Here is a 27,368-nt window from a genome sequence, read left to right as displayed (position 1 = left end):
GGTTGCTGGAGTCAGAGCTCATATAACGCAGGCCCCTTCTATGACATGTGTCCTAACAACATCTAGAAAGGGGCGGGAAAACCTTGAGGACACCAACATCGAATTAGGAATAAAATTACTTCTTATATTTCAGATTAAAACTCGAATACAGTGTTATGTATGCAGCTCCCATGCAGGGCTAAGTGTCTCCATGGTTACAGACTACATACAAAGAGTGTCAAATACCATAAAAGAACACGTGCGGGCGCATAATCAAGAATAAAACAACAGAACCACACAATGCGGCACAAGAGGGGCATCTAGTGGTGAGAAAATGGAAGGACGGCCACCAGTGAAGAGGATCACCCGAGGTGCAAAAACAAAGGACGAGTTTTGTCAAGACTCAAGAGCTTCATCCAGGAGTCAAGAGGGGTGGAGGCCAGGAGGGGGTGCAGCTCAGGAGCGGGTGGAGGCCAGGAGGTGGTGCAGCTCAGGAGCGGGTGGAGGCCAGGAGGTGGTGCAGCTCAGGAGTGGGTGGAGGCCAGGAGGTGGTGCAGCTCAGGAGCGGGTGGACGCCAAGAGGGGTTGGAGGCCAAGAAGGGTGGAGACCAGGAGGGCATGGAGCCCAGGAGGGGGTACAGGTCAGGAGGGGGTGGAGGCCAGGGGAGGTGCAGGTCAGGAGATGGTGGAGGTAAGGAGTGGGTGGAGTCCAGGAGGAGATGGAGGCTAAGGGAGGGGCAAGTCAGGAGGAGGTGGAGGGCAGGGGAGGTGCAGGTCAGGAGGAGGTGGAGGGCAGGGGAGGTGCAGGTCAGGAGGAGGTGGAGGGCAGGTATTTTTACCCAGCATGCACCCATACAATGCTGATGATACTTTTTGATATGTTTGGAGACCTCTTGCTTGCACCTCGGGTGATCTTCTTTACTGTTGCCCGGCTTTCCATTTTCTCACCACTAGTTGTCCCTCTAGGGCCACGTTGTGCGGTTCCGTCATTTTCTTCTAGAATATGCGCCCGCACCGGTTTCTGTGTACCTAAGACTGAGAGGTTTGGCCTTTGCTGGTTAGTGTTCACCACACGTGTCTGCAACACAAACCTGTCTAAAAAGTGGCCCCTGTGTAGTATGACCCTGCACTCACACTCCATCCTGGGCCCCTGTGTAGTATGACCCTGCACTCACACTCCATCCTGGGCCCCTGTGTAGTATGACCTTGTACTCACACTCCCTTCATAGCCCTGGTGTAGTCTGCACTCCCTTCTGGGCCCCTGTGCAGTATGACCCTGCACTCACACTCCCTTCTGGGCCCCTGTGTAGTATGACCCTGCACTCACACTCCCTCCTGGGCCCCTGTGTAGTATGACCCTGCACTCACACTCCCTCCTGGGCCCCTGTGTAGTATGACCCTGCACTCACACTCCATCCTGGGCCCCTGTGTAGTATGACCCTGCACTCACACTCCATCCTGGGCCCCTGTGTAGTATGACCCTGCACTCACACTCCCTTCTGGGCCCCTGTGTAGTATGACCCTGCACTCACACTCCATCCTGGGCCCCTGTGTAGTATGACCTTGTACTCACACTCCCTTCATAGCCCTGGTGTAGTCTGCACTCCCTTCTGGGCCCCTGTGCAGTATGACCCTGCACTCACACTCCCTTCTGGGCCCCTGTGTAGTATGACCCTGCACTCACACTCCCTCCTGGCCCCGGTGTAGTCTGCACTACCTTATAGGCCGCTGTGTAGTATGACCCTGCACTCACACTCCCTTCTGGGCCCCTGTGTAGTATGACCCTGCACTCACACTCCCTTCTGGGCCCCTGTGTAGTATGACCCTGCACTCACACTCCCTTCTGGGCCCCTGTGTAGTATGACCCTGCACTCACACTCCCTCCTGGGCCCCTGTGTAGTATGACCCTGCACTCACACTCCCTTCTGGGCCCCTGTGTAGTATGACCTTGTACTCACACTCCCTTCTGGGCCCCTGTGTAGTATGACCCTGCACTCACACTCCATCCTGGGCCCCTGTGTAGTATGACCCTGCACTCACACTCCCTTCTGGGCCCCTGTGTAGTATGACCCTGCACTCACACTCCATCCTGGGCCCCTGTGTAGTATGACCCTGCACTCACACTCCATCCTGGGCCCCTGTGTAGTATGACCTTGTACTCACACTCCATCCTGGGCCCCTGTGTAGTATGACCTTGTACTCACACTCCCTTCTGGGCCCCTGTGTAGTATGACCCTGCACTCACACTCCATCCTTGGCCCCTGTGTAGTATGACCCTGCACTCACACTCCATCCTGGGCCCCTGTGTAGTATGACCTTGTACTCACACTCCATCCTGGGCCCCTGTGTAGTATGACCTTGTACTCACACTCCCTTCTGGGCCCCTGTGTAGTATGACCCTGCACTCACACTCCATCCTGGGCCCCTGTGTAGTATGACCCTGCACTCACACTCCCTTCTGTGCCCCTGTGTAGTATGACCTTGTACTCACACTCCCTTCTGGGCCCCTGTGTAGTATGACCCTGCACTCACACTCCATCCTGGGCCCCTGTGTAGTATGACCTTGTACTCACACTCCATCCTGGGCCCCTGTGTAGTATGACCCTGCACTCACACTCCATCCTGGGCCCCTGTGTAGTATGACCCTGCACTCACACTCCCTTCTGGGCCCCTGTGTAGTATGACCTTGTACTCACACTCCATCCTGGGCCCCTGTGTAGTATGACCCTGCACTCACACTCCCTTCTGGGCCCCTGTGTAGTATGACCCTGCACTCACACTCCATCCTTGGCCCCTGTGTAGTATGACCTTGTACTCACACTCCATCCTGGGCCCCTGTGTAGTATGACCTTGTACTCACACTCCCTTCTGGGCCCCTGTGTAGTATGACCCTGCACTCACACTCCCTTCTGGGCCCCTGTGTAGTATGACCTTGTACTCACACTCCATCCTGGGCCCCTGTGTAGTATGACCCTGCACTCACACTCCCTCCTGGGCCCCTGTGTAGTATGACCCTGCACTCACACTCCCTTCTGGGCCCTGTGTAGTATGACCCTGCACTCACACTCCATCCTGGGCCCCTGTGTAGTATGACCCTGCACTCACACTCCCTTCTGGGCCCTGTGTAGTATGACCCTGCACTCACACTCCATCCTGGGCCCCTGTGTAGTATGACCTTGTACTCACACTCCCTTCATAGCCCTGGTGTAGTCTGCACTCCCTTCTGGGCCCCTGTGTAGTATGACCCTGTACTCACACTCCCTTCTGGGTCCGGGGAGCGGCGCAGAGAGCCAACCCCATATATTGCACAAATGCATCTTAAAGGGATTGTCTCAACACAAAACCCCTTTCAGCTCAGAACCCTTTTTCCCTGCAGCGGTTGCTGGAGTCAGAGCTCATATAACGCAGGCCCCTTCTATGACATGTGTCCTAACAACATCTAGAAAGGGGCGGGAAAACCTTGAGGACACCAACATCGAATTAGGAATAAAATTACTTCTTATATTTCAGATTAAAACTCGAATACAGTGTTATGTATGCAGCTCCCATGCAGGGCTAAGTGTCTCCATGGTTACAGACTACATACAAAGAGTGTCAAATACCATAAAAGAACACGTGCAGGCGCATAATCAAGAATAAAACAACAGAACCACACAATGCGGCACAAGAGGGGCATCTAGTGGTGAGAAAATGGAAGGACGGCCACCAGTGAAGAGGATCACCCGAGGTGCAAAAACAAAGGACGAGTTTTGTCAAGACTCAAGAGCTTCATCCAGGAGTCAAGAGGGGTGGAGGCCAGGAGGGGGTGCAGCTCAGGAGCGGGTGGAGGCCAGGAGGTGGTGCAGCTCAGGAGCGGGTGGAGGCCAGGAGGTGGTGCAGCTCAGGAGCTGGTGGAGGCCAGGAGGTGGTGCAGCTCAGGAGCGGGTGGAGGCCAGGAGGTGGTGCAGCTCAGGAGCGGGTGGAGGCCAGGAGGTGGTGCAGCTCAGGAGCGGGTGGAGGCCAGGAGGTGGTGCAGCTCAGGAGCGGGTGGAGGCCAGGAGGTGGTGCAGCTCAGGAGCGGGTGGACGCCAAGAGGGGTTAGAGGCCAAGAAGGGTGGAGACCAGGAGGGCATGGAGCCCAGGAGGGGGTACAGGTCAGGAGGGGGTGGAGGGCAGGGGAGGTGCAGGTCAGGAGGAGGTGGAGGGCAGGTATTTTTACCCAGCATGCACCCATACAATGCTGATGATACTTTTTGATATGTTTGGAGACCTCTTGCTTGCACCTCGGGTGATCTTCTTTACTGTTGCCCGGCTTTCCATGTTCTCACCACTAGTTGTCCCTCTTGGGCCACGTTGTGCGGTTCCGTCATTTTCTTCTAGAATATGCGCCCGCACCGGTTTCTGTGTACGGGAGCATTCACACGACCGTGTTGGTTTTGCGGTCCGTAAATCACGGATCCGTGTGTTCCTTATGTCTTCAGTTATCTTTCCTTTTCCTTTCCGCAAGTCCGTATAATACGGACGTGGTGCTTCCGTGTGTCATCCGTTTTTCACGGTCTGCAAAAAACTGAAATGGGACTGAAATGGGGTTTCCTAGAATGTTTTCAGTCCAGGGGTCCGTTAAAAACGGATGACACACGGATGCATTTCCGTGTGCTATCCGTTTTTCACGGACCCAATGACTTTCTATGGGGCCACGGACTGTGATTTGCGGCCAAGTATAGGACATGTTCTAAAAAAAAAAAGGAACGACACACGGAACGGACACGGAACGGACAGCACACGGATGAGAATAAAAGGCATACCGCAATTTTCACGGACCCATAGAAATGAATGGGTCTGTGCATTGTCCGTCAAAATTGCGGAACGGACACGGAAGAAAAACACGGTCGTGTGAATGCTCCCTACATGGGACTGAGAGGTTTGGCCATTGCTGGTTAGTGTTCACCACACGTGTCTGCAACACAAACCTGTCTAAAAAGTGGCCCCTGTGTAGTATGACCCTGCACTCACACTCCATCCTGGGCCCCTGTGTAGTATTACCCTGCACTCACACTCCCTGTGCCCCTGTGTAGTATGACCCTGCACTCACACTCCATCCTGGGCCCCTGTGTAGTATTACCCTGCACTCACACTCCCTGTGCCCCTGTGTAGTATGACCCTGCACTCACACTCCATCCTGGGCCCCTGTGTAGTATGACCATGCACTCACACTCCCTTCTGGGCCCCTGTGTAGTCTGCACTCCCTTATAGGCCCCTGTGTAGTATGACCCTGCACTCACACTCCATCCTGGGCCCCTGAGTAGTATGACTCTGCACTCACACTCCATCCTGGGCCCCTGTGTAGTCTGCACTCCCTTCCGGGCCCCTGTGCAGTCTGACCCTGCATCCCCTGCCCCAACACCTGATACTATAGGAGGAGATTTCATTTAGGAATTGCGTTTGCAGCAATTTAAATGTTCTTCGAGGGGTCTTCCATGAATCATTCATTTGCAGGGTCTTCAATAATCAGCTAGTGGGACCCCCAGCGATCCGATTAAATCTGGTAGGAAAACTGGTGGCCAGCGCTCAATGTCCCTGCAGCGCCCCCACAGACGATGTGAGGCATTACACAGCGTCCATTCATATCAATGACTTGTCTGTGAAATGAATGGCGGGAGAGGCGCCCCTCGTGTCTGCTCTCTGCTCTTACTTATAAATGGGGGTCCTGAGCGGAGGACCCCCCCAAACAACCAGAACTCCTTAATGGGGCGTTTACCTGTCTCATGTGAAGCTTCCTTGGGATACAGTAAATTTGGCAACGGTCCTCTGCAGGTGGATATAATCCTCCTCTATAACCTAAGGAGCAAAGGGAAAAGAGGTGAGGAGCTCAGGCACCAGGCCTAGTTAAAGGGCCAGCGCAGCGCGGTCACACCACCGGGGACAGAACCTGTATGCCAGGTAAAACCTATAGTCATTACATACGATAAAACAGAGTGTTGAAGGGATCTGTCAGGAGGCGGAATATCGGATCTGTAGAAGCGGCCACTTACCTTCAGCTGCTGCACTCTCTGCTCCAGTAGAAGGATGCGCCTCCGAACCTCCTCTGACTGCTCCTGGGACAAGACGATGGGGGCACACAGAGACTCTCCAATGTCTCGTGGCCCGAAATCACACCCTGTAAGAAGCCGGCAGTAGACAGAATCAGACTGGGGCCACACACATGACTAATACAGTTCAACACAAAGGGTTAAACCGGTTACAAAGCACTTTGACCCCAGAAGCCAGATGTGAACTGAGGGCGAAGGGACTGCAATGTAGACGGGCGACACCTCGGCCGCGTCGCCCTCCCTGGACTCGACATACAGACTCCCCATTTTTACCCTGCTCTTTGGCCTCCCTGTCAGACTCTGCTGCTGCAGCATCTTCTTCCTGACCATTTGTGTTCTTCTCTTCTGGGGCAGGTTGGGGTCCTCCAGACTCATCCTGGGAGTTTTCAGACCAGCTGTCAAGGTTTGCAAGAGACTCCACGTCCAGACTTAGCCGGATATTACGTACAAGTAACCTCTTCAAGACCGAGACTGACGAAAGAGAAGAGGAAGTATATCACAATCCAAACCACTCTGCGTTATACTCCAGAGCTGCACTCACTATTCTGCTGGTGCAGTCACTGTGTACATACATTACTTATCCTGTACTGATCCTGAGTTACATCCTGTATTATACTCCAGAGCTGCACTCACTATTCTGCTGGTGCAGTCACTGTGTACATACATTACTTATCCTGTACTGATCCTGAGTTACATCCTGTATTATACTCCAGAGCTGCACTCACTATTCTGCTGGTGCAGTCACTGTGTACATACATTACTTATCCTGTACTGATCCTGAGTTACATCCTGTATTATACTCCAGAGCTGCACTCACTATTCAGCTGGTGCAGTCACTGTGTACATACATTACTTATCCTGTACTGATCCTGAGTTATATCCTGTATTATACTCCAGAGCTGCACTCACTATTCTGCTGGTGCAGTCACTGTGTACATACATTACTTATCCTGTACTGATCCTGAGTTACATCCTGTATTATACTCCAGAGCTGCACTCACTATTCTGCTGGTGCAGTCACTGTGTACATACATTACTTATCCTGTACTGATCCTGAGTTACATCCTGTATTATACTCCAGAGCTGCACTCACTATTCTGCTGGTGCAGTCACTGTGTACATACATTACTTATCCTGTACTGATCCTGAGTTACATCCTGTATTATACTCCAGAGCTGAACTCACTATTCTGCTGGTGCAGTCACTGTGTACATACATTACTTATCCTGTACTGATCCTGAGTTACATCCTGTATTATACTCCAGAGCTGCACTTACTATTCTGCTGGTGCAGTCACTGTGTACATACATTACTTATCCTGTACTGATCCTGAGTTACATCCTGTATTATACTCCAGAGCTGCACTCACTATTCTGCTGGTGCAGTCACTGTGTACATACATTACTTATCCTGTACTGATCCTGAGTTACATCCTGTATTACACTCCAGAGCTGCACTCACTATTCTGCTGGTGCAGTCACTGTGTACATACATTACTTATCCTGTACTGATCCTGAGTTACATCCTGTATTATACTCCAGAGCTGCACTCACTATTCTGCTGGTGCAGTCACTGTGTACATACATTACTTATCCTGTACTGATCCTGAGTTACATCCTGTATTATACTCCAGAGCTGCACTCACTATTCTGCTGGTGTAGTCACTGTGTACATACATTACTTATCCTGTACTGATCCTGAGTTACATCCTGTATTATACTCCAGAGCTGCACTCACTGTTCTGCTGGTGCAGTCACTGTGTACATACATTACTTATCCTGTACTGATCCTGAGTTACATCCTGTATTACACTCCAGAGCTGCACTCACTATTCTGCTGGTGCAGTCACTGTGTACATACATTACTTATCCTGTACTGATCCTGAGTTACATCCTGTATTATACCCCAGAGCTGCACTCACAATTCTGCTGGTGCAGTCACTGTGTACATACATTACTTATTCTGTACTGATCCTGAGTTACATCCTGTATTATACTCCAGAGCTGCACTCACTATTCTGCTGGTGCAGTCACTGTGTACATACATTACTTATCCTGTACTGATCCTGAGTTACATCCTGTATTATACTCCAGAGCTGCACTCACTATTCTGCTGGTGCAGTCACTGTGTACACACATTACTTATCCTGTACTGATCCTGAGTGACATCCTGTATTATACTCCAGAGCTGCACTCACTATTCTGCTGATGCAGTCACTGTGTACATACATTACTTATCCTGTACTGATCCTGAGTTACATCCTGTATTATACTCCAGAGCTGCACTCACTATTCTGCTGGTGCAGTCGCTGTGTACATACATCACTTATCCTGTACTGATCCTGAGTTACATCCTGTATTATACTCCAGAGCTGCACTCACTATTCTGCTGGTGCAGTCGCTGTGTACATACATTACTTATCCTGTACTGATCCTGAGTTACATCCTGTATTATACTCCAGAGCTGCACTCACTATTCTGCTGGTGCAGTCACTGTGTACATACATTACTTATCCTGTACTGATCCTGAGTTACATCCTGTATTATACTCCAGAGCTGCACTCACTATTCTGCTGGCGCAGTCACTGTGTACATACATTACTTATCCTGTACTGATCCTGAGTTACATCCTGTATTATACTCCAGAGCTGCACTCACTATTCTGCTGGTGCAGTCACTGTGTACATACATTACTTATCCTGTACTGATCCTGAGTTACATCCTGTATTATACTCCAGAGCTGCACTCACTATTCTGCTGGTGCAGTCACTGTGTACATACATTACTTATCCTGTACTGATCCTGAGTTACATCCTGTATTATACTCCAGAGCTGCACTCACTATTCTGCTGGTGCAGTCACTGTGTACATACATTACTTATCCTGTACTTATCCTGAGTTACATCCTGTATTATACCCCAGAGCTGCACTCACTATTCTGCTGGTGCAGTCACTGTGTACATGCATCACCGTTACTTGCTCTCCTCACCTTCTTCTAGCGCTTCACTGGCGACATTTCCGCCTCCGCTCGTGTACGGGTTCAGCTTGTAGGCGAGATGTTCTGCTGATTGGTCCCCAGGATTATCCTCGCTCCCGAGCCCCACGTCGTCGAGAGATTCCTCCTTTTCTGTTGACAGAAGCGGAGACTGAGGAGCGGAGGCTGGAGAAGTTGTCACGAAACATTTACAGCATGAAGAAAGGCAGCTGCAGGGGGGCCCCTGGGTTAAGGGGCCCAGGTCAAGAGCAGGGACACTGGGGAGATGAGTTTGAGTGCCTGCCCACCATTATTCTATTTTTTAACTTTACACAATTGACAAGGGGGAGTCATATTGAAGAGCACCTATTTCCAGAAGACCAGTGGAGAGCCGCCTTTTTGTTATATATTTTTATGTGATCTGCGGAGATTTCCTAATCCCGCCTAATATCTAGGCCGCGCTCACAGCGCCTCTCCCTGGAGGACATCTTCAGCCATGTTTCTATAACTTGTCACAATTCTGGCGCATTAACGCAATTTAAAGTTTTTTTTCGGAATTTTTCTACTGATGATGTATCCTTAGGATAGGTCATCAGTATCTGATCAGTGGGGGGTCCGACACCCGGGAGCCCGAGAATGCACTGGCGCTCCTGTGAGTGTCGCAGTCTTCTCCGTGCCTCCCATGCACAGCGCCGTACATTGTGTAGTGGCCGTGCTTGGTATCGCGCTCGGCCCTATTCACTTCTATGGGGCTCAGCACGATAGAGGAGCGCAGGTGCCTTCTCAAGCAGCCGATCGACGGTGTTCCTGGGTGTCAGACCCCCAGCGTGATGACCTATCCTCAGGATACGCCATCAGTATCAAAATCCCCGAAAAACCCCTTTAAGCCAGCCCCTTCTCATAAACCCCGCCTCTTTTCCTCCAAGACACGCCCCTTGTCTATTGGGTCTGATAATAAGTGGGGCCATATAGTGCATCTCCCTCTTGTCCCAGAGGTCGGGCTGTAGGTGCTCGTCTTGTCTGGGTCAGGAGCACTTACCGTCCTTCGTTGCAGACTCTTTCATGGAGCCTCCGTTTTCTGAACCTCCCAGCAAATGATCACTATAGCAAAAAAAATATATAAAAAAAGTGGGAATAGTAAAAAGGAGTCCAAAACTGAAAGAAGTGACCCCAATTAATGGTCGCGTACCCCAGACACCAGGACACTAACGGGTAAGAGAAGATGTGGGAGGCCATGTCTATTAAGAGGGTGGGACCTAGGGGTGTGGGTGCTCACCACCCAATGACCCCCTGCACATCCTAATCGTGCAGCAGCGATCACTCCATGTATGGAGAGGTGGCAAGGCCGGTGTATGCTGGAACCATATCAGCACCATATGGCGGTATTATGTGGCAGCACTACTTCCCAGTGCGGTACATTGTTATCTAGAAGACTCCACATGGTTCTGGCCGCCGTCCTGCACGACCTGTGCAATTAGGCCCCATATGGTCTAGTTATTTACGCACTATATGACGCCATTTGTGGGACGCCAACAGACGGTACTGCATAGGGCTCTATCCAATATACAGCACGCTACATAAAAGACAGCGCTCTGCAGCTCCGCGGACAGTACTAGTACCGGCGCCATCTACTCACTAGGTCGGGCTCTGGGAAAGCATGGCCGGGTTGTTGTATGACGGTCTTGGTTTGGAGGAAGCTGACGATTCCAGGCGACCGGTATTTTGACTGATTATGGAAAACCATCTGTAAGACGACAAAAGAAAGGAGCGAGATCAGAAAGAGAGGAAACGGTCATTTACACTGGAAACTGGAATGATTAACTAGTTCAAGACTGCACCATTCCCCCTTCATGAGCAGACACCTTTACATTTCTTTAGTACACGCGGTTTGAGGCGAGCCTCACTACATAGCTGATCTGGGTCGACTAAGATCCACCAGCTCCTGCAGATACCCATGGGTTACCTGGAGATCACATGATCGGGGGCAGGAAGTGTCATGGCCGCTTCCTGAACTACATACAAGGTGCTCGTTGGGCACCATGTATACAACATTAAAGGGATTCTCTAGGTTTTAGTTTTTGATGACCTATCCTCAGGAGAGATTGGCGGGGGTCTGACTCCTGACAACCCCACGATCAGTTGTTTGAAGAGGCGGTGGCTCTCCCATGAACACTGCAGCCTCCTGGCGGCACAGCCTCATTTATCGTACAGCGACTGTGCTTGGTATTGAGGCCCAGGTCCATTCAGGTAAATGGGGCTCCTGTCACATGTCAAAAGGAAGATGCCCAAGCACTCAGGGAGCGTCGCAAACTCGTTCTACAGCTGATCAGTGATCAGAGTGCTGCCCGTTCATGTATGTGCCAGCTGTTCCCTTTGCACTTACGCTTTCTTCTCAGACGTGGTCGGCGCCACCAGCTCGTAGATCTGCGCTCTGTCCTCCCACTTGAATAGGACAAAGAAGGCTTTGTTATCTGCAAGAGAAGATCTGTTACATCAGGACAAATCCAGGACAGCGATTTCAGTGGCCACCGTGTAATGCTTAGCTTCCCCTGTGGGGGTGCTAAACACTTCCTGCCCTGCTGCTCATCACTTTTGTCACCCTATGATCAGCTTATTTTCATGATATCATCTAACCCCTTGAAGACCAGGCCTAGTTTGGCACTAAGGATCTCAGCATTGTGGTGGTCTTAACTTATATTTTATAATTATTATTATTTTTTTTTTGCAGGACCATCAACAGAAATGCAAAAAAAAAAAAAAAAAATTGACTTTCAGCACAGGTTGTTAGGACATGTTCAGATGGCGGATTTTCCACTGTGTGTTTTCCTCCGCCGACTCTTCCTGCTTCATATGTGGAGGACACAAATCAGCCCCATTGAATAGGGTTAATCCGCGATCGGATCTGCAAATTCAAACTATAAATCTGCAGCAGAATTCCGAGGTTGACCTTCCCACTCCAGCACCTGGCCGAGATTGGGAGGCACTGCTGCAGACGGGGTCAGATGACTGGATTATAGCAATATTGGTAAAGACACTAGAATATATGAGAGACGGCAGCAGTAGAGCAATGAGAGTTGATGATTTCCCAGCCTTTACTTTACAGTTTCTAGAAAGTGCCTCATGGGGCAGATACTCCCCTGGGAGGTAACGTCGGGGTACTGACCAGTAGCCACCTCACGGGCCATCGCTGTGTTCAGCTTGATGATTGGACTCAGCATGAGTTTTCCATCCGGGGTTGGAGTGATCGTCCGACTTTGGCACTTCAACACTAAGCGCTCATCTTGTTTTTGAAGCAGCATCAAGATGTCATCCAAGAGAAGGACATGAACGTCTGAGGAGAAGAGAAAGAAAAGGGAGAAATAAGAGCCCAATAGATGTCACTAAAGAGAAGGACAACAACGTCCGAGGAGAAGAGAAAGAAAAGGGAGAAATAAGAGCCCGATAGATGTCACCAAAGAGAAGGACATGAACATCTGAGGAGAAGAGAAAGAAAAAGGGAGAAATAAGAGCCCAATAGATGTCACTAAAGAGAAGGACATGAACATTTGAGGAGAAGAGAAAGAAAAGGGAGAAATAAGAGCCCAATAGATGTCACTAAAGAGAAGGACATGAACATTTGAGGAGAAGAGAAAGAAAAAAGGGGAGAAATAAGAGCCCAATAGATGTCACTAAAGAGAAGGACAAGAACGTCCGAGGAGAAGAGAAAGAAAAGGGAGAAATAAGAGCCCAATAGATGTCACTAAAGAGAAGGACAAGAACGTCCGAGGAGAAGAGAAAGAAAAGGGAGAAATAAGAGCCCGATAGATGTCACCAAAGAGAAGGACATGAACATCTGAGGAGAAGAGAAAGAAAAAGGGAGAAATAAGAGCCCGATAGATGTCACTAAAGAGAAGGACAAGAACGTCTGAGGAGAAGAGAAAGAAAAAAAGGGAGAAATAAGAGCCCAATAGATGTCACTAAAGAGAAGGACATGAACATTTGAGGAGAAGAGAAAGAAAAAAAGGGAGAAATAAGAGCCCAATAGATGTCACTAAAGAGAAGGACAAGAACGTCCGAGGAGAAGAGAAAGAAAAGGGAGAAATAAGAGCCCGATAGATGTCTTCCAAGAGAACGACAAGAACGTCTGAGGAGAAGAGGAAATCAGAGCCCAAAGGAAATGCACGACGCTCACCGACAGATTTGTCTTTACTGACTCTCCACGTCAGCGCTCCTTCATAGATCAGGTTCTTCTTTGTGATGTCGATGTTCTGGAAAACATAAAATCGAAATTCCTCACAGATAAACGGGAAGATGACAGATACAAGAAAGAAAAAACTTAGAGAGAGGGACCTTCCATCCACCCCTCAGATGCAGCAAAACCTCCCCAGAAGACCGCCATCTTAAGCAGGGCAGATTTCCTGTGACAGATTTTCATCCCCACCTTACATTATGCACTACGACCACCTTGTTTAAGATGACCACCCACCAATGCAATTTTGGGCGGTTAGCAATATTCCATTGTATTGAACTCCACCAAGACCCATATGGAGGACGAGGGCTATTTTTCTGCACGAAGACTGGGGGGGGGGGGGGGGGTTTAAAAAACATGGCGTTCATGGTATAAGTGAGGACGGGGTCAATAGAAGGTCTATGAGCTGGTCTCATCGGAGTCTCAGCGCCTGGAACTCCGCCGATCAAAATCTCTGTCACCGTGACATATCAAATGTATTTTAAAGGTCCAGGGACACCGAGTTACGGGCCTCAGAATATGGCAACACAGAAAAATAATTTTTATTTTCAGCTGTAAAGAGGAATTTTTACAGGAAAAGGAGTTTTGTTTAGTTTTTTACATTTAAAAAAAAAAAAACTTTAATGAATGAGGAGTTGGCCATACAATCAGATGGTATTACTACAGTTTATTATGCCTCTGGCAGGGCCTAACAGGAGCTCAAATATGGCAGCTCTCTTGGGCTTTGTTAGGCTGCTGGTTGCTGAAACTTGCTGCTACTTTGAGATCAGATGGGGCGCAGATGAGGTGACAGGGGGAGCCCCCCGTCTAACTGCTAAGACTGCTATTCACTGCAGCCTCTGAGGGGTTAAATGGTCAGGAACAGAGCCAGCTCGAATCCCGGCCCGGCAGGCTGTATATTACTGCTGAACCTGCAGCATCCCTGAATGTATGGCCCAGCCGCCAGCACCATACAATACAGCGCAGGGCGGGAAGGGGAGAGGAGAAGACCTGCACATGTTCAGTCCAGATGGAGATGGGTCCTCAGACTCCCCTGGGAACCCCAGGAATTCAATGAGACGTTACCTTGAACTCGCTGAACAGCGGGTCGTTGCTCTGCTTCAGGTTTGACATATCGAGGCGTCTTTGGTAATCAATCAGTTTCTGCAAAGATGGAAAACAGTGAATTAAAACTCCTCCGCAGGCATGTGACCAAATATGGCCGATATACCGTCATCTACGACTGTGGCCGATCTATACCGTCATCTACGACTGTGGCCGATCTATACCGTCATCTACCACTGTGGCCGATATATACCGTCATCTACCACTGTGGCCGATATATACCGTCATCTACCACTGTGGCCGATCTATACCGTCATCTACGACTGTGGCCGATCTATACCGTCATCTACGACTGTGGCCGATCTATACCGTCATCTACGACTGTGGCCGATCTATACCGTCATCTACGACTGTGGCCGATATATACCGTCATCTACGACTGTGGCCGATATATACCGTCATCTACGACTGTGGCCGATATATACCGTCATCTACGACTGTGGCCGGTATACCGTCATCTACGACTGTGGCCGATATACCGTCATCTACGACTGTGGCCGATCTATACCGTCATCTACGACTGTGGCCGATCTATACCGTCATCTACGACTGTGGCCGATCTATACCGTCATCTACGACTGTGGCCGATCTATACCGTCATCTACGACTGTGGCCGATCTATACCGTCATCTACGACTGTGGCCGATCTATACCGTCATCTACGACTGTGGCCGATCTATACCGTCATCTACGACTGTGGCCGATCTATACCGTCATCTACGACTGTGGCCGATCTATACCGTCATCTACGACTGTGGCCGATCTATACCGTCATCTACGACTGTGGCCGATCTATACCGTCATCTACGACTGTGGCCAATATATACCGTCATCTATGACTATGGCCGGTATACAGTCATCTATGACTGTGGCCGATCTATACCGTCATCTACGACTGTGGCCGATATAACGTCATCTACGACTGTGGCCGATATAACGTCATCTACGACTGTGGCCGATATAACGTCATCTACGACTGTGGCCGATATAACGTCATCTACGACTGTGGCCGATATAACGTCATCTACGACTGTGGCCGATATATACCGTCATCTACCACTGTGGCCGATATATACCGTCATCTACCACTGTGGCCGATCTATACCGTCATCTACCACTGTGGCCGATCTATACCGTCATCTACCACTGTGGCCGATATATACCGTCATCTACGACTGTGGCCGATATATACCGTCATCTACGACTGTGGCCGATCTATACCGTCATCTACGACTGTGGCCGATCTATACCGTCATCTACGACTGTGGCCGATCTATACCGTCATCTACGACTGTGGCCGATCTATACCGTCATCTACGACTGTGGCCGATCTATACCGTCATCTACGACTGTGGCCGATATATACCGTCATCTACGACTGTGGCCGATATATACTGTTATCTACGACTATGGCCGGTATACCGTCATCTACGACTGTGGCCCATATACCGTCATCTACGACTGTGGCCCATATACCGTCATCTACGACTGTGGCCCATATATACCGTCATCTACGACTGTGGCCGATATATACCGTCATCTACGACTGTGGCCGATATATACCGTCATCTACGACTGTGGCCGATATATACCGTCATCTACGACTGTGGCCGATCTATACCGTCATCTACGACTGTGGCCGATCTATACCGTCATCTACGACTGTGGCCGATCTATACCGTCATCTATGACTGTGGCCGGCATACAGTCATCTATGACTATGGCTGATATATACCGTCATCCACAGGACCTGGTGAGACTGAAGGCTTGTAAAGTAGACGACCGCCACCTCTGGTCCTCTTACCATTTTGTTCTCCATCTCTCTCACTTCGGTGTTGACGTGGTTCAGGATTTGCCGGCAACATTCAGCCGCTTTCTGTACCTTCTGCTTCTCCTCTTCTTCCTCTGTTATTAGACGACATGAGGTCAGTGGAGGAGAAATGCAAGAAATCGCCATCAGCAGAAGCTCCGCAGATCTTACTACACGACGCTAAGTAACGGCGGCGATACGGACGCAGTCAATCAGCGGCTACACATCGGTACATTTATTTTAAAAAGGTTTCGCACAGTATAAAACAATGCAGTGCCGATCCTCCGCTGCCAGGACGCAGGGGCCGGGGATCAGTATTATTTTACACCATAAACGTCAGACTATTATAATCGTCAGACAGTGATGCACCATGGCGCCCCAGGCATCCTCACCGGTCAGGTTAGCGATGTTCTGCAGCAGGAGCGGGTATTTGGTCAGTCTCTGCATCTCAAATGGAATAATGTCCTTCAGCTGTAGACGCCGACATTGTGGGTTGCTCTCGGCTTCCTGGGGGGTAAAGATGGCAAGGTTTAGTCAGAGGAAACAAAAACTTCTAAAATGTCGGAAAAACCATTCGTCCACAAAAAACAGCGCCACTCTTTCTGTGGGCGGTGTCTGGTATTGCAGGTCAGCCGAAAGTCACAGCAATGAAAGTGAGCTGCAATAGCAGACACAAGCCACAGAGCGGCGCTGCTTCTGGTCCAGTCTAGTCCTAAGATCAGGACAGAAGACGGGGGGGATCAGAATACAACTCTCCACCAGGGAGGTCCCCTGGAAGCTCCGCTGGTGCCGGTGGACACATGGCGGGCCGTCAATTATAATGAGCTAACCATGCGAGCACAGCACATCGGAGACAACGCGATCACTGCCTTCTGCAGGGTCTCAATGGTTGGACCCCCACTGACAGGGCGTTGGTGGGATATCGCTATCCCAAGGGGCTGATGGAGAACCACTAGTTACCTGAATGAACTGTGTGAATCGAGGATCTTTCTTCTGCTTCTGCTTTAGTTGTTCCAGAGCAAACGGTTGACGACTGCAAAACCTTGAGGAGATCTTCTGAAACCAGAGTCCTTCAGTACCATCAAACTAGAGGAGACAGTGAGAGGCATCAGTGCCCGAGGCCCAGCACCCACCGCCTGCTTCCCTTCATATACTGCCGAGCAGGGGGCCGGAAGAACAGGGTTGCCTGGAAATCCTCCCCAGACAATAATGAGCGCGTCAACGAACGCCCGGAGAGGACGCTCCCCAGAGGGAAAGCAGAGAAGTCACCAACACAAGGTGGAAGCAACAAGAATCCAGAAGCAAAACCTCCTCATTATTACTACAGTCAATACCAAAGTGTACGACACCATATCACTATGAATATCATCTACATAGTAATAAGTAACTGGATACTCCAGAGCTGCACTCACTATTCTGCTGGTGCAGTCACTGTGTACATATATTACTTATCCTGTACTGATCCTGAGTTACATCCTGTATTATACTCCAGAGCTGCACTCACTATTCTGCTGGTGCAATCACTGTGTACATACATTACTTATTCTGTACTGATCCTGAGTTACATCCTGTATTATACTCCAGAGCTGCACTCACTATTCTGCTGGTGCAGTCACTGTGTACATACATTACTTATCCTGTACTGATCCTGAGTTACATTCTGTATTATACTCCAGAGCTGCACTCACTATTCTGCTGGTGCAGTCACTGTGTACATACATTACTTATCCTGTACTGATCCTGAGTTACATCCTGTATTATACTCCAGAGCTGCACTCACTATTCTGCTGGTGCAGTCACTGTGTACATACATTACATTACTTATCCTGTACTGATCCTGAGTTACATCCTGTATTATACTCCAGAGCTGCACTCACTATTCTGCTGGTGCAGTCACTGTGTACATACATTACATTACTTATCCTGTACTGATCCTGAATTACATCCTGTATTATACTCCAGAGCTGCACTCACTATTCTGCTGGTGCAGTCACTGTGTACATACATTAGTTATCCTGTACTGATCCTGAGTTACATCCTGTATTATACTCCAGAGCTGCACTCACTATTCTGCTGGTGCAGTCACTGTGTACATACATTACTTATCCTGTACTGATCCTGAGTTACATCCTGTATTATACTCCAGAGCTGCACTCACTATTCTGCTGGTGCAGTCACTGTGCACATACATTACTTATCCTGTACTGATCCTGAGTTACATCCTGTATTATACTCCAGAGCTGCACTCACTATTCTGCTGGTGCAGTCACTGTGTGCATACATTACTTATCCTGTACTGATCCTGAGTTACATCCTGTATTATACTCCAGAGCTGCACTCACTATTCTGCTGGTGCAGTCACTGTGTACATACATTACTTATCCTGTACTGATCCTGAGTTACATCCTGTATTATACTCCAGAGCTGCACTCACTGTTCTGCTGGTGCAGTCACTGTGTACATACATTACATTACTTATCCTGTACTGATCCTGAGTTACATCCTGTATTATACGCCAGAGCTGCACTCACTATTCTGCTGGTGCAGTCACTGTGTACATACATTACTTATCCTGTACTGATCCTGAGTTACATCCTGTATTATACTCCAGAGCTGCATTCACTATTCTGCTGGTGCAGTCACTGTGTACATACATTAGTTATCCTGTACTGATCCTGAGTTACATCCTGTATTATACTCCAGAGCTGCACTCACTATTCTGCTGGTGCAGTCACTGTGTACATACATTACTTATCCTGTACTGATCCTGAGTTACATCCTGTATTATACTCCAGAGCTGCACTCACTATTCTGCTGGTGCAGTCACTGTGTACATACATTACTTATCCTGTACTGATCCTGAGTTACATCCTGTATTATACTCCAGAGCTGCACTCACTATTCTGCTGGTGCAGTCACTGTGCACATACATTACTTATCCTGTACTGATCCTGAGTTACATCCTGTATTATACTCCAGAGCTGCACTCACATTTTCCCATTGGTGGTCTCTGGTATTGCAGCTCAGCTGGATTCTCTAGAATGGATAATAGCTGCAGTAACAGACAAGGCCCACATAGTAGAGTGGCGCTGTCTCTAGACTGGACAGATATGAGGTATTTCCAGATCCTCGCCCTGATCTGCTTCTGGAAGACCCCACTCACCCGATGCAGCAGCGTGCTCCCGATCTCCTGGATGATGGAGTTATTTTCCTGGCGCAGCTTCTTCAAATTGTCCAACAGCAAAGCTGCAAAGTGAGAGGAGAAGTCATAAGACGGGAGAGGAGAGGAGCCCGATGAGACATCTCCTGACCAGAACTAACTCACCATGCGCCTCAATCAGGTCATCAAGACTTGGAAATATGTTCTCCACCTCCACGGTGGGGACCCAGATGTTCTTCATGGGAATGTAGAAGATGTCATGTAACACGCGGAGCATCCGCACGTGAGCGTGCTCAGTGAACAGCAGTTCTAGGGCAGAGGATTGGTTACAATGAGTTGCCAGCATACTTTGTCCCTTCAACACTCAACAGTTCTCCATGAGAATTCCTACAAGGACAACCCAAAGGAATCCACCCTGACCTCCTGAAGAAATGGGATCCACCTAGTTATATGCAGACTGAAGACAAGTTATTAAGGGGGTTGTCTCATCCGAGCTGGGGGAGCTACGCTGCAGGGGAAACCTGGTGGTCAATGGTGTCCATCCATGTCAAACAGGGAGGAACCCCCATCCCTCTATGAAATCAATAATATGTCCTTGGTGGTCATGGCCCAGGGTTGTCTTTATTAAAGGGGTTTTCTGGATTTCACATTGTGGACCATCAATGTGTGATCAGAGGAATGGCAGAATGATCGGGTTTTATTGGGGAGTTATGACCCCTTTATTTAAGTACCTTGAGATCAGTACACTAGTGGCCGTGTCTGGTACTGCAGCTCGATAATGGACACGGGAATCTGTACTACAGCTGGAGCCCCTTCATTATGCTGATCAGTAAGGGTCCCTGAGTTGGGACTCCCAGCCTACTCACACTGATCTTAGAAGACCCTTTAATGCCATGTGATGCCCAGAGAAACCCCAAACTGTGTTCAAGTATTTATTACAAATATGAAGGGCCTTGGACACAGACCTAGCTGGGCCCGGGGTGACCCCATGGGTTTCTGTATGGGTCACTGGACCCATAGCCATTCATACCATTGATGACCTCTTGCCGCTTGATTTCACTTTTCTTCAGCCTGAGGAGTGTTTCAGGGGGGACGAGATCTCTCCAATTTGGGGGGTCGTTCTCGGCCTCCAAAACGCGCGGCTCAGTCTCCTCAGACTGGGGAAGCAGAAAGGACTGCTGACCTTCTACGCTCCCTCCAGGCTCCGGGCTACAAGGAAAGAGGCCACAAACCATAGGCTTAGTCAGAGCTGACATAACTTGAGGAACTACGACCCCACGTGGACGTAGACATTCAAAGAACAGGTCCAGTGTGGAGGTGCTCCACACAAACTGTGAGGCACAGCCTGACCTCTGTCTGTAGACTGACTATATAGTTTTTATGTACCTCCACATTCTTCCAAAAATTGGACAGAAATCTCACTCAGCCCTGAAGCCGTCCTCTTCCATTCCACTTATTTCTTAGTATCTCTGTTTTTGGGAAGCTGGGTGACAACCAATATGGCCTCCATTTCAAGTACCGCAAGTACCTCAGTGGCAGCCAACTATACCATAGCGGTTGATCATGTAGTATTACAGAACGCCCTTCACCCTCGAATGTCTGCATAGCTAGAAAGACTTACTAAGCCTGACAACAGCTACCATATTGGGTGCCACCAAGCGACAGATATAACTAGGAAACCTGAGACTCCATGCAAGAGAACACGTCATCCACCAAAGCCAAAAGAACTAAGACGTCATCATGGTGATGACCAGAGCACTGGAGGCTCTTCAGCCGAGGAACATCTGGAGGAGGGCGACAGGGAATGGAAGAGGCGCGGTGCATTTAGTTTGCATGACAACACTCTAAACAGATTGGGTCTCGACTGTATGGTGGCACCCGATGCCAAAGGACAGAGGAACGGGCAGAACCCCTGAGCTGCCATCCATCATCACGTAAAGTCTTGTCATGCAACTTTTTGAAAGAGAGAAAATTACATTGCAGTAAATACAAAATGTCAAAACACAATTTAAAAAAAAGATTCTCCGGAACGAGATAATACTCCCAACGTACGTGAGGCTGCCAGATTTTGACTTGCTTGACGAGGCCTGCATGTCGTTGGCTCGGGCGGCAGCCTCCAGATCCACATCGCTGCGAGAGCGCGTCTGCTTGCCTTTGGCTGAACCTCGCAGTGAACGCTTGCGCTCGTACACTCGTAAGCTCTCTGAACGCCCCAGCTTACTAGAATGCCTGTCCGATGGAAGCCAAAGAATCGGTGGGATCCCGCACATCACCGAGCAATGAGGAGCAGATGGGGTGTGGTGGCAGCAGACATGCAATGGAGGAGCAGACAGATTTGGTCAGGAGATGAACGAAGGACATGAGGGGAGCAAAGAAATGGAAGAAGAAGAAGAAGAAGAAGAAGAAGAACGGGAACAAGGAGGAGGTTAAGCAGTCTGAGGCTGGGGAAGGGAGTTAGGTTGTGAAGGGGTGACGCCACATAACAAGTGTGCAGGGTATGAGGGGGGGGGGGGGGGGGGGGGAAGAGCTGACCAGGGCAAGGGGTGAAGAAACAGAAGCGAGGGTTTGGCAGCATCCATAGACCATCAGTCTAAATGTTCACAGTGCACTGGAGAAAGCGCCTTAGATACGGTCAACTCATGCATAACCTAAAAACCATGGAAAAGTTAATAGACTGGTATTGCCCCCAATAGGATATCCCCTGATTTTAGGCTGAACCTGTCTTTTACGTTGTACATCATCCCACCACAAAACGACCAATCACATTCAGATGCAGCACAAGTTGACTAGAATAGCTTCTGCCCATCAAAGACATGGATTGAGCTCTAAATCCGACCAGACCCCCGACAGCCAGTGACTGAAGACCCATTTGGCTGACAGCTCTTCATCCCATTACATACGGTCGCCTGCTGAAATCCAATATGCCCGACCCTTCTTTCCTCCGACACCCCAGGCTGAGGTTCATCTATCGTGTATGGCTAGCCTAAGGCACTCCGCTGCTTCAGAAGGGAGTGTCCAATGGTACCATCTGCGGACATTGTGGTATCAGAACCTGGGACCTTCAGAGGATTTTCTGGTCCTCTGCCAGGTTGCTCTGACCTCTGATTGCTCTCCATTTATGTTCCTGCGGTTGAGGGCTCCTGCACACGACCATATCCATTTTTGCGGTCTGCAAATCGTGGATCTGCAAAACACGGATACCAGCCAAGAGCAAGCCTCCATATTTTTACTTCTCCTGCAGAAATGTCCAATGCTTGTTCTCAAAATCAACAAGAACAGGACATGTTCTATTTTTTTGTGGGCCTGCGGAACGGACTTATGGATGTGGGGGGCACACAGGTGCCCCATGTGGCCCCACTGAGGTGAACGGTCACATCTGATCTGCAAAAATGTGGAATAGATTAGCACCGAAAAAACTGGAGCATCTGCCCGAGCCCTTAGTCTGATGAACGCCTGCGGGGCGATAGGGCGTTAACTTTTGGTGCCTGCAGATCCATAAGGATGTAAGGACGCCTGTATTCTGCAAATCCCAGCAGTCCTGAGCGGACGAAACTCACTTCTTCACACAACTACATGGCCGGCATCTCACTGGAAAGGTAGGTGGGCGCAACTGTGCCCACTAGTGGGGCAATGGTCGGGCATCTCTAAAATGCCTTAAAGGGGTCCATAAACAGCACCACTCTTGTCCATGGCCTATGCCCGGTTTTGCACCTTGCACTTTCAGGTGAGCAGAGAAGAGCTGCAATACCAGTCACATCCCAAGGGAGGCGACGCAGATAGCATTTAACTAATTGTGGACAACCCCTTTAACCTCCCCGGGAACCTGCTATGATCATGGGTTTCCTTCAAGACTCACCATCCCTCACTGACCTAGCAGTCTGAACAGACTAGAGCTCTTAAAGGGGTGTTCCATAAGCGATCTAGAAAAGAGGCAATAATTGTCAGTCACTGGGGCCCCCATGAACATGAGAACAGTGGTCCCAAGCCCCGCGTTCTTCCTAACTAAACCACAGCGCTCAACTATCTCTGCCAGTCCCATAGCGTGCACGGTCGACCACCACTGCATTCAAACTCCTCCTCATTGTGGTCGTACAGTGATGAGGGGGGCCGGACCCTCGCTCTAGTGATCGGTGGGGGTCCCAGAGATCAGACATTTATAGGTGATTGTGGAAACCCTTTTAATGAATCCTGAAGAAGTTCCTTGTGACAAGACAGGTTGGTAAATAACGTGGGACCTATTTGGTCCTCACAGGCCTGGGGGCAGCTGTTCGGGGGCAGCAGTAAAGGCAGCGGGGTCTGCAGATCAACAAAGGGAGGAGAGGGGGAAAGTGGGCGCAGGGTGTAATACTTAGCCAGGCTCTATAACAAGCCGCTAGCAAATCTCCTGGGTACCAGCTCACAAACATGCACTGACCTTTTCTTCCGTCTGTGAACAGAGCAGGTAAGGGTTAAATCATTCCATGCAAACGCCCTACGATATGCACTGGAAGCTCAGCAGACGAGGGCGCCACATCCATGAACAGGACCACGGCCTTCACGTGACCTGAGCCGCGACAACACAGGACCTGAAGCATGACGGACACAGCAGACTGCACAGATCTACGCCCAATACAGATGACAAGTCTGGACCGAGACCAAGCAAAGGGGGAAGACGTGGACTGTAGACGCGTCACGTGGACTGCAGAGCAAACAGGACGGACGCGTCACGTGGACTGCAGAGCAAACAGGACGGACGCGTCACGTGGACTGCAGAGCAAACAGGACGGACGCGTCACGTGGACTGCAGAGCAAACAGGACGGACGCGTCACGTGAACTGCAGAGCAAACAGGACGGACGCGTCACGTGAACTGCAGAGCAAACAGGACGGACGCGTCACGTGAACTGCAGAGCAAACAGGACGGACGCGTCACGTGAACTGCAGAGCAAACAGGACGGACGCGTCACGTGGACTGCAGAACAAACAGGACGGACGCGTCACGTGGACTGCAGAACAAACAGGACGGACGAGTCACGTGAACTGCAGAACAAAAAGGACGGACGCGTCACGTGAACGGCAGAACAAACAGGACGGACGCGTCACGTGACCTGCAGAACAAACAGGACGGACGCATTAACTGAACAGCCTCCAGCGGCTGGAGGACTCGGACCACAGGTGGCTGAGTTGCAGCGCGGTGGCAGCAGGATTTTCGGCTTTCTTCATGTAACGTATTGCCGGAGCCGAAGCTCCCAGCACAGACTCCTTTCATGGACAAGTGGAAGATCTGGAGCTGCCTGAGCCGTCCACGATGTTCGGTGGAGTAAACTTCATGGAGCGCACGTACACAAAGCCCGTGAGAGGTGACATTTCTTCCAAAGCAGACAGACAAGGTAAAAGCAGAATCATCCATCCATTGACTTGGATAGTAATTGCAAAGTTGAGGAAACCATCAGGAGGCAGGGAATGCGTACATAACAAGGCAGCAGGAACTGGGAGACATGGGGTTGCGGCTACGCTGGAATAATCTCTTTAGGCATTGGACTACCTGCGGCATCTTACCTGTCGTTTTCGGCAAAGTCTTCCTGCTGTTCTGTCGGGTAGAACTCTGTGGTCGGAGAACCTTTGGACACGTCAGTGAAATCGAGAGAAGATGTCCCATCAGACACTGGAAGGGGAAGAAACACGCAAGATATGTGCAAAATTGTAAGTAGAGGGACAACCCCAACCGTACACTGCGAGATCCACCCAGGAGAGCGTCAGCAGGTAGGGCAAGAGTCCTGCAGCCCGATGTGACTGACCTGTGTCACTGTCGCTGGGCTCGCTGGGTGGTGGGTGTATAGTCACAGAGACTCCCGGGTCAGGACTGTCGATGGGGGTCTTGGGCTTCAACGTGTTGCTGTCGCTTCGGTCAAAGTTCCTCTGCCCATGACTGAGCTTCCTCTCGGGAATGGCCGGCTTATCAGCTGAGGGAGCAGAACAAGGGGCGTCAGACAAAATATACTCGTACACTAAAAAAAATCCAAACATTATCCCCCGTCCTCGTGACTAAAGAGAAATCAAATATGGTTAGTAGGTAAGGTAATAAAGGGGGTCTCTGCCCACTCCGGGGGTGGGGGGCTCTGGAAAGCCACAGTCCCATCAAACAGTATTCATGATCTAGTTGGACAGAAATCATGCATCCCACATTGCTCTCACCAAAGAAGGGCGCTAAATTTTCTTTAAGAGCGGGGTAAAGGTTTCCAGACTGTTGGGGGCGTGCTCTGCTGGACTCATGAGGGGCGTGCTCTGCAAGACGTGAAGTCAGCACACTGCGCAATCGAACACCGGTCTATTTGCCCCCCCGGAATAAAACCACGGTACTTGGTTTGACCGGGACAATCTGCTGGTTTCTAGGACTGAGGCTTTACACATAGAGCGCTAATCAAAACTCGTCCAGTCATCAACAGGTTAAGTGCATTAGTCAGAAGTGGCCCCCATGCTGCAAAACAACTCCCCCCACCCCTTCCCCCTGTGGTGAAGTTTGGTACATTCCATCATGCGTCTGGTTGAGTGGAGCTAGAAACATGGTGAGAGGAGGAAGAGGAGGATGAAGATGAGGAGCAGGAGGTGGAGGAGGAGGAGGATGAAGATGAGGAAAAGAAGGAGCAGGAGGAATGGTACCTTCAGCCTCAACCTTTGTCGGTCTGGTCTCAACATCTGTGAAAAACACAGGAGGAGCAGAAAGGAGAAAAACAAAAAACAAGCCATGAAGATGAGCCGGGATGAGAGAGCGCCACCCACCACCCCGCGCGCCCACAGCAATGCGGTGGAGCCGTCGGTGTGCACAGCCAAGGAGCACCCTGCCTCCTTCACTGTGCACCACAGACAGAGAAGCCGTCACCTCTCCTGACATGTCTGCTGCAGTCAACACCGGAACTCCGCAGTCTGTCATTCCTCTGTTGTTCCTCCTAGAAAAAGATGTGTAACGTGGCAAGTGGGTGCGCTTCCACTTTCGGCAATCAGCGCTGACTGTGTAGGGACACACCCAGTGGTCAATTTATTAACACATTTCCAGGGTAAGAGTAACAGAGGAATTGGAAAATGCAGAATTGTAAGCGATGAGGCTCCTGTTATTTTATGGGGAATACGAGTATCTTGTAAATCAGACATGTCCGGAGGGAGGACGCGTCCACCATGAAAACCAAAAAAATCACCAGTGAACCCCAACCCTGAGCGTCATCTCCTGTGTTCAGTCTCACTGGGTGACAACCACTGCAGCTGCCCCAGCAGGGGTTGTCAGAGGTATACATCACCTCAATATTACTCATGTCACCAGGTGACTGCACCAGCGGCCATGTTGGGTGTCACCCAGCTTTACCAGAACCAGATAGCAACTGAAAACATAATGTTACTGGTGATTTTCTGGTCATGAACGCCACCATGCACGAGCGCCACAGAACCCTAGAGAGGAGAGCGGGGGGGATGGAGGCAGCACAGAGGAGCCGCAGGGAAGCGGGGGAGGGGATAGCCGTTAAAACAGGCCGTGCTTAGTATTGCAGTTACATTCGCTGAAATGGGGTTGAGCTGCTATATCAGACAGAAGCCGCACTTTACCCCTGCAGCGCCCCTCCTGGGGACCTATTAAAACATGATTTTTCCCAAATACGTAGAATTAAATAATAACATTATAGTCTCAAAAGGTGCCCAAGAGTCACTGAGCTACTTCTCCTGTACTAATCCTGATATTATACTCCAGAGCTGCACTCACTATTCTGCTGGTGCAGTCACTGTGTACATACATTACTTATCCTGTACTGATCCTGGGTTACATCCTGTATTATACTCCGGAGCTGCACTCACTATTCTGCTGGTGCAGTCACTGTGTACATACATTACTTATCCTGTACTGATCCTGGGTTACATCCTGTATTATACTCCAGAGCTGCACTCACTATTCTGCTGGTAGAGTCACTGTGTACATACATTACTTATCCTGTACTGATCCTGAGTTACATCCTGTATTATACTCCAGAGCTGCACTCACTATTCTGCTGGTGCAGTCACTGTGTACATACATTACTTATCCTGT

At 49.8% G+C, this 27,368-nt stretch overlaps 1 protein-coding gene across 8 annotated transcripts in view; it reads right to left on the bottom strand.

Moving 5' to 3' along the window:
• Positions 1–27,368, bottom strand: part of ARHGEF1 (Rho guanine nucleotide exchange factor 1) — a 49,557-nt gene that overhangs the window by 1,931 nt on the left and 20,258 nt on the right. For 4 of the 8 annotated variants that reach the window (XM_040412963.1, XM_040412965.1, XM_040412966.1 and 1 more), the window contains 21 exons: positions 25,961–25,996; positions 25,099–25,263; positions 24,860–24,965; positions 23,737–23,748; positions 21,375–21,551; positions 20,353–20,531; positions 19,488–19,631; positions 19,326–19,408; positions 17,123–17,248; positions 16,555–16,669; positions 16,157–16,257; positions 14,314–14,391; positions 13,192–13,267; positions 12,184–12,351; positions 11,404–11,491; positions 10,657–10,764; positions 10,060–10,121; positions 9,036–9,173; positions 6,321–6,518; positions 5,991–6,115; positions 5,717–5,796 (listed from right to left, as the gene is read on the bottom strand). In XM_040412963.1, the coding sequence (XP_040268897.1) occupies positions 5,722–5,796; positions 5,991–6,115; positions 6,321–6,518; positions 9,036–9,173; positions 10,060–10,121; positions 10,657–10,764; positions 11,404–11,491; positions 12,184–12,351; positions 13,192–13,267; positions 14,314–14,391; positions 16,157–16,257; positions 16,555–16,669; positions 17,123–17,248; positions 19,326–19,408; positions 19,488–19,631; positions 20,353–20,531; positions 21,375–21,551; positions 23,737–23,748; positions 24,860–24,965; positions 25,099–25,263; positions 25,961–25,996 (2,360 nt within the window). In that variant the 3' untranslated portion in view covers positions 5,717–5,721. The remainder of the gene's footprint in view (positions 1–5,716; positions 5,797–5,990; positions 6,116–6,320; positions 6,519–9,035; positions 9,174–10,059; positions 10,122–10,656; positions 10,765–11,403; positions 11,492–12,183; positions 12,352–13,191; positions 13,268–14,313; positions 14,392–16,156; positions 16,258–16,554; positions 16,670–17,122; positions 17,249–19,325; positions 19,409–19,487; positions 19,632–20,352; positions 20,532–21,374; positions 21,552–23,736; positions 23,749–24,859; positions 24,966–25,098; positions 25,264–25,960; positions 25,997–27,368) is intronic. The other 4 variants (XM_040412964.1, XM_040412967.1, XM_040412968.1 and 1 more) reach the window with 4 other exon arrangements.

Source organism: Bufo bufo (genome assembly GCF_905171765.1).
Source record: "Bufo bufo chromosome 1 unlocalized genomic scaffold, aBufBuf1.1 SUPER_1_unloc_2, whole genome shotgun sequence".
Lineage (NCBI taxonomy): Eukaryota > Metazoa > Chordata > Amphibia > Anura > Bufonidae > Bufo > Bufo bufo.
This window is presented reverse-complemented; position numbering and strand designations above follow the sequence as displayed.